Source organism: Palaemon carinicauda, chromosome 4 (assembly GCF_036898095.1).
Source record: "Palaemon carinicauda isolate YSFRI2023 chromosome 4, ASM3689809v2, whole genome shotgun sequence".
NCBI classification, from domain to species: domain Eukaryota; kingdom Metazoa; phylum Arthropoda; class Malacostraca; order Decapoda; family Palaemonidae; genus Palaemon; species Palaemon carinicauda.
This window is the reverse complement of record NC_090728.1, coordinates 114,082,100-114,089,599: the sequence shown is the minus strand read 5'-3', so window position 1 is coordinate 114,089,599 and position 7,500 is coordinate 114,082,100. Positions and strand designations below refer to the sequence as shown.

The following is a 7,500-nucleotide window of genomic DNA, read 5'->3' as shown; positions in this document are numbered from 1 at the left end:
ATGAATCTGCAGAACGTGGGCAAGGTAAACGTATTGTTCTGCAACTTACAGAAGAGCTTGAAGGTAGAAATGCAACTTGTGACAACTTTTTATGTATCTTAGATTTAGCTAAGGAACTGAAAAAGCGCAAGCAAACAATTGTTGGAACTATCAGAAAAAATCGAAAAAAATCCCAGTAGAATTCTGTAACCCTAAAGGAAGGACCAGATATACTACCCATGAAGGTTACTATGAAGAAAACATAATTATTTCATATTGTCCCAGAAAAGGAAAAACTATAGTATTGTTGAGTAACATGCATGATAGTGTCACTTGTAGTGATGAAGAAGAAAAGAAACCTTACATAATTGAATTTTACAATTCAACTGAAGGAGGCGTTGATAATTTAGACAAACTTGTTGCAACTTATAGGTCAAATTATCAGACAAAGAGATGGCCTATGGCCTTGTTGGATAAAGTAATGGATGTGTATGCCTACAATGCTTTTGTCCTTTGGAATGTAGTGCAACCTAACGGGGGAGCAAGAGATACCTTCAAAAGAAGAATTTTCATTCATGAACTTGGATTGGCCTTAGTCCAACCTGTATTGTCTTCAAGGGTATCATTGCCTAGGACGCCAAATGCCCAACGAGTTGCTGAAGCTGCAAGACCATCTATAGCATATAATAATTCTCAATCTCAAGAAAGAACTGCAAAGTGACAGCATTTTCATATGTGTAAAAATGACAACAAAGTAACCACAATATGTTCTGTCTGCCGAAAAACTACATGTAAGCGGCATGCTGTTGTAATGTTTAAGTGCAAGAAATGCAACTAATTCCTAATATTTAATAAGGTAGGGTGGTTGGGAGGGTTAGGTATGGGGTCTAAATGACAGTCACTTACACCTAGTAGACCCTGGGCATACAAGGTAATCAATTATGTACTTTATATGGCAGAGAACTGTCATAATTTATGAGACGGGTAATTTTTACCCGGAACAGATTAGATGTTACAAAACGGGTGAATTACTAAAATTATAAGCTCTCTATTAACATTGGTCATTTTAAATCTTAGAAAAGTTATGCAAAAAGAGGGTATTGCTATATGTGCAAAAATCTTTAGCAATGTAACAGCAATCTTCCCAAAACTTAGATGTAAATCCATGGAGTCACAATATTCAACTGCAATAATTCCAACTTAAACATATTTTTCAATAAAGTAATTGGCTGGTAGAGGTAGCTTTGGAGCCTAACTGATAATAATCTTCTTACATTGTACCCTGGACATGCAAAATAATTTCAAAAAGTACTTTGTATATCAAGGAAATGTCAGAATTTATAAGACGGGTCATTTTGACCCGGAACAGATTAGATGTTACCAACATTTTAACAGACCACAAGGGTTAAGAACAATACTAAATCTAGTCACCGTTGGATTAAAACTTCTAAAATACTGTGTATGATTGCGCCTTATGGTGGAGAAGACATAGCTATTAAAATTAACTGCATAACAAGTACTAAGTACATAATGGTACAGTATGGGAACAGCTGAATGCAAAGATTGGTTGGAATCATGAGAATTCTAATACAATATGAATAAAGAACTAACTGAAAGATGGTGCCGAAGATTGATATTAAGATCGGGTATAAAAAAAAATCTGATAGATCACAAGTTTGGTCCTATAAATTAAAGAGAGTCAAGAGCTGAAAACTAAACAGGAGAACAATACTCAAAACAAATTACAATGATTAGTTGAAATATTTCTTCAAAATAGACTGATCACCCTGATAAAACTATATCATTTAGCAATTGAAGAAGAAACAACAAAGCTTGTTTTTGAAGAGTAAATCTATAATCAGCATCAAGCAGAGAAGTTCAAAGGAGTTATACATAAATACACACACACACACATACACACACACACACACACATATATATATATATATATATATATATGATAGGTGTTATTATTTTTAGCCAAAAAACAGCCCTACTTGGAAAGGGAGTATGTTACAAGCCCAAGGGCTCTGACAGAGGAAATATCCTTGAGAGAAAAAGCAGCCTGAATATACATAAACTATGCATGAGAAGTAATGAATAAGAATTATAGAATATTTTAAGAATAGTAACAACGCTAAAATAGATATATCATATATAATCCAAAAAGTTAGATTTATGACAACCAGTTAAAGACAAAAACATTTTTCGTAAGTTTAAAATTCTGAGGTTCCAAGGGTTCAACACTATGAACCCTTCTGCATTGTCAGTGGTCTTTTTGACCCGAAAACAATTTTGCATTACCATATCTCTCATTTTTTTTTAGAGATTGAAGCTTCATACTCCTTGAATTCTCCTGACTTTAAGAGGTTATTGTGTTGCCTAAGCCTGGTAAAATTTTTCCCAATTGTTACTGAGCAGCAAAAAAAAAGTAACATTTAATCTGTTCGGGTCAAAATGACCCGTACCTACTTTTTGGTGTATTTTTTCACATTATTTGCTATCTGTATAAAAGATGGTATGATTATTGAAGTTACCTTTCAAATGAAGTATATACAATATCTTAATTATTGTATTCATAGAAATTTGATCTTCTTTGCTTACAAGGTATAGATAAAAAAGTGAGAGAACTTCCATAAAATTTTTCTTAATAAAATTCATCAACTATGGATAAGTAAGTCTTTATATCATTGTAAGATTGTTGTGTTTGATTTATAATGATTCAGAGGAAATATTGGTTAGAAAAATGCTTAGTATAATATTATACAATAAAAATTATTACCAACAATAGTCTAGGTCACATACTTTGTACACTAACACAAGCAGTTTTCTTTGTTTGTGTTCCAGAAAGTGTACAGATTTTCCTGTAAATAAGTATTATGTCATGAATCCGGTGAAGAAAGGGATTTTATATCTTCAGAAAGTGATGATGGATAAAATGACCATCTTTCAGTTCATGATGATCTCAGTGACTCTGACTATGAAGATGAAGCTGTAGAACAGCAGTCATCCGGTCCAGATTCTTCAACCAGAAAGGGAAATACCGGTATGGATAATGGCAATAAACCTTATGATCAAACATCTACCAGCTCAAATTCCTCATCCATTGATACTGACTGTAATGATGAAGAACAGCCACCTTCCTCTGTGAATTTCACATCCAAAAAGGGAAATATTGTATGGTCTTCAGAAAAAGCAAACAGGTCATCAGGAGAGAAGTGTGCAATAAATATCATTGATCAAACTCCTGGTATCACTCGTTATGCAGCTTCAAGAATATCAGATATACTGTCTGCATTTGAATTATTCATAACTCCAAAATTATTCAATATTATTTTGAAAATGACAAACATAGAAGCTAATCGTGTCTTGGGTTCAGGAGATATAATTAGCTTAAAAAACCTGAGAGCATTTTATGGATTACGTCTTTTAGCAGGAGTTTATAAATCTCATGGAGAGTCTCTTAGGAGTCTTTAGGATGACACATATGGACGTCCTATATTTCGAGCTACAATGTCTTTTGAAACCTTTATGAAATATTCTAGGTTTATTAGATTTGATGATAAAGAAATCAGAGCTCAAAGGAGATCCACAGACAAACTTGCTCCTATTACAGATGTTTGGAACATTTGGGTTGAGACTCCCTCTGATGTATAACATATCATGAACTGTTACCGTAGATGAACAACTGGTTCGTTTTAGAGGAAAGTGTCCATTTAGGCATTATATTCCATCAAAACCTGATAGATATGGGATAAAGATTTGGGCAGCCTGTGATGCAGAGAATAGTTATCTCTGGAATGCTGAAGGTTACACTGGGCGTAAAGATGAATCTGCAGAACGTGGGCAAGGTAAACGTATTGTTCTGCAACTTACAGAACAGCTTGAAGGTAGAAATGCAACTTGTGACAACTTTTTATGTAGCTTAGATTTAGCTAAGGAACTGTAAAAGCGAAAGCAAACAATTGTTGGAACTATCAGAAAAAATCGAAAAAAATCCCAGTAGAATTCTGTAACCCTAAAGGAAGGACCAGATATACTACCCATGAAGGTTACTATGAAAAAAACATAATTATTTCATATTGTCCCAGAAAAGGAAAAACTATAGTATTGTTGAGTAACATGCATGATAGTGTCACTTGTAGTGATGAAGAAGAAAAGAAACCTTACATAATTGAATTTTACAATTCAACTGAAGGAGGCGTTGATAATTTAGACAAACTTGTTGCAACTTATAGGTCAAATTATCAGACAAAGAGATGGCCTATGGCCTTGTTGGATAAAATTATGGATGTTTATGCCTACAATGCTTTTGTCCTTTGGAATGTAGTGCAACCTAACGGGGGAGCAAGAGATACCTTCAAAAGAAGAATTTTCATTCATGAACTTGGATTGGCCTTAGTCCAACCTGTATTGTCTTCAAGGGTATCATTGCCTAGGACGCCAAATGCCCAACGAGTTGCTGAAGCTGCAAGACCATCTATAGCATATAATAATTCTCAATCTCAAGAAAGAACTGCAAAGTGACAGCATTTTCATATGTGTAAAAATGACAACAAAGTAACCACAATGTGTTCTGTCTGCCGAAAAACTACATGTAAACGGCATGCTGTTGTAATGTTTAAGTGCAAGAAATGCAACTAATTCCTAATATTTAATAAGGTAGGGTGGTTGGGAGGGTTAGGTATGGGGTCTAAATGACAGTCACTTACACTTAGTAGACCCTGGGCATACAAGGTAATCAATTATGTACTTTGTATGGCAGAGAACTGTCATAATTTATGAGACGGGTCATTTTTACCCGGAACAGATTAGATGTTACAAAACGGGTGAATTACTAAAATTATAAGCTCTCTATTAACATTGGTCATATTAAATCTTAGAAAAGTTATGCAAAAAGAGGGTTTTGCTATATGTGCAAAAATCTTTAGCAATGTAACAGCAATCTTCCCAAAACTTAGATGTAAATCCATGGAGTCACAATATTCAACTGCAATAATTCCAACTTAAACATATTTTTCAATAAAGTAATTGGCTGGTAGAGGTAGCTTTGGAGCCTAACTGATAATAATCTTCTTGCATTGTACCCTGGACATGCAAAATAATTTCAAAAAGTACTTTGTATGTCAAGGAAATGTCAGAATTTATAAGACGGGTCATTTTGACCCGGAACAGATTAGATGTTACCAACATTTTAACAGACCACAAGGGTTAAGAACATTACTAAATCTAGTCACCGTTGGATTAAAACTTCTAAAATACTGTGTGTGATTGAGCCTTATGGTGGAGAAGACATAGCTATTAAAATTAACTGCATAACAAGTACTAAGTACATAATGGTACAGTATGGGAACAGCTGAATGCAAAGATTGGTTGGAATCATGAGAATTCTAATACAATATGAATAAAGAACTAACTGAAAGATGGTGCCGAAGATTGATATTAAGATCGGGTATAAAAAAAAATCTGATAGATCACAAGTTTGGTCCTATAAATTAAAGAGAGTCAAGAGCTGAAAACTAAACAGGAGAACAATACTCAAAACAAATTACAATGATTAGTTGAAATATTTCTTCAAAAATAGACTGATCACCCCGATAAAACTATATCATTTAGCAATTGAAGAAGAAACAAAAAAGATTGTTCTTGAAGAGTAAATTTATAATCAGCATCACGCAGAGAAGTTCAAAGGAGTTATACATAAATAAACACACACACTCACACACACACACACACACACACACACACATATATATATATATATATATATATGTATATATATGATAGGTGTTATTATTTTTAGACAAAAAACAGCCCTACTTGGAAAGGGAGTATATTACAAGCCCAAGGGCTCTGACAGAGGAAATATCCTTGAGAGAAAAAGCAGCCTGAATATACATAAATTATGCATGAGAAGTAATGAATAAGAATTATAGAATATTTTAAGAATAGTAACAACGCTAAAATAGATATATCATATATAAACCAAAAAGTTATATTTATGACAACCAGTTAAAGACAAAAACATTTTCTGTAAGTTTAAAATTCTGAGGTTCAAAGGGTTCAACACTATGAACCCTTCTGCATTATCAGGGGTCTTTTTGACCCGAAAACCATTTTGCATTACCATATCTCTCATTTTTTTTTAGAGATTGAAGCTTCATACTCCTTGAATTCTCCTGACTTTAAGAGGTTATTGTGTTGCCTAAGCCTGGAAAGATTTTTCCCAATTGTTACTGAGCAGCAAAAAAAAAGTAACATTTAATCTGTTCGGGTCAAAATGACCCGTACCTACTTTTTGGTGTATTTTTTCACATTATTTGCTATCTGTATAAAAGATGGTATGATTATTGAAGTTACCTCTCAAATGAAGTATATACAATATCTTAATTATTGTATTCATAGAAATTTGATCTTCTTTGCTTACAAGGTATAGATAAAAAAGTGAGAGAACTTCCATAAAATTTTTCTTAATAAAATTCATCAACTATGGATAAGTAAGTCTTTACATCATTGTAAGATTGTTGTGTTTGATTTATAATGATTCAGAGGAAATATTGGTTAGAAAAATGCTTAGTATAATATTATACAATAAAAATTATTACCAACAATAGTCTAGGTCACATACTTTGTACACTAACACAAGCAGTTTTCTTTGTTTGTGTTCCAGAAAGTGTAAAGATTTTCCTGTAAATAAGTATTATGTCATGAATCCGGTGAAGAAAGGGATTTTATATCTTCAGAAAGTGATGATGGATAAAATGACCATCTTTCAGTTCATGATGATCTCAGTGACTCTGACTATGAAGATGAAGCTGTAGAACAGCAGTCATCCGGTCCAGATTCTTCAACCAGAAAGGGAAATACCGGTATGGATAATGGCAATAAACCTTATGATCAAACATCTACCAGCTCAAATTCCTCATCCATTGATACTGACTGTAATGATGAAGAACAGCCACCTTCCTCTGTGAATTTCACATCCAAAAAGGGAAATATTGTATGGTCTTCAGAAAAAGCAAACAGGTCATCAGGAGAGAAGTGTGCAATAAATATCATTGATCAAACTCCTGGTATCACTCGTTATGCAGCTTCAAGAATATCAGATATACTGTCTGCATTTGAATTATTCATAACTCCAAAATTATTCAATATTATTTTGAAAATGACAAACATAGAAGCTAATCGTGTCTTGGGTTCAGGAGATATAATTAGCTTAAAAAACCTGAGAGCATTTTATGGATTACGTCTTTTAGCAGGAGTTTATAAATCTCATGGAGAGTCTCTTAGGAGTCTTTAGGATGACACATATGGACGTCCTATATTTCGAGCTACAATGTCTTTTGAAACCTTTATGAAATATTCTAGGTTTATTAGATTTGATGATAAAGAAATCAGAGCTCAAAGGAGATCCACAGACAAACTTGCTCCTATTACAGATGTTTGGAACATTTGGGTTGAGACTCCCTCTGATGTATAACATATCATGAACTGTTACCGTAGATGAACAACTGGTTCGTT

At 33.5% G+C, this 7,500-nt stretch overlaps 1 protein-coding gene across 1 annotated transcript in view; it reads left to right on the top strand.

Moving 5' to 3' along the window:
- LOC137639621 (uncharacterized) overlaps positions 1 to 7,500 on the top strand; it is a 13,569-nt gene that overhangs the window by 5,239 nt on the left and 830 nt on the right. Inside the window, exons 3-8 of the mRNA XM_068371881.1 lie at positions 1 to 24; positions 939 to 963; positions 2,933 to 3,025; positions 3,660 to 3,830; positions 6,756 to 6,848; positions 7,483 to 7,500. The exon at positions 1 to 24 is cut by the window's left edge and continues 78 nt beyond it; the exon at positions 7,483 to 7,500 is cut by the window's right edge and continues 153 nt beyond it. Coding sequence (XP_068227982.1) covers positions 1 to 24; positions 939 to 963; positions 2,933 to 3,025; positions 3,660 to 3,830; positions 6,756 to 6,848; positions 7,483 to 7,500 — 424 coding nt within the window. The remainder of the gene's footprint in view (positions 25 to 938; positions 964 to 2,932; positions 3,026 to 3,659; positions 3,831 to 6,755; positions 6,849 to 7,482) is intronic.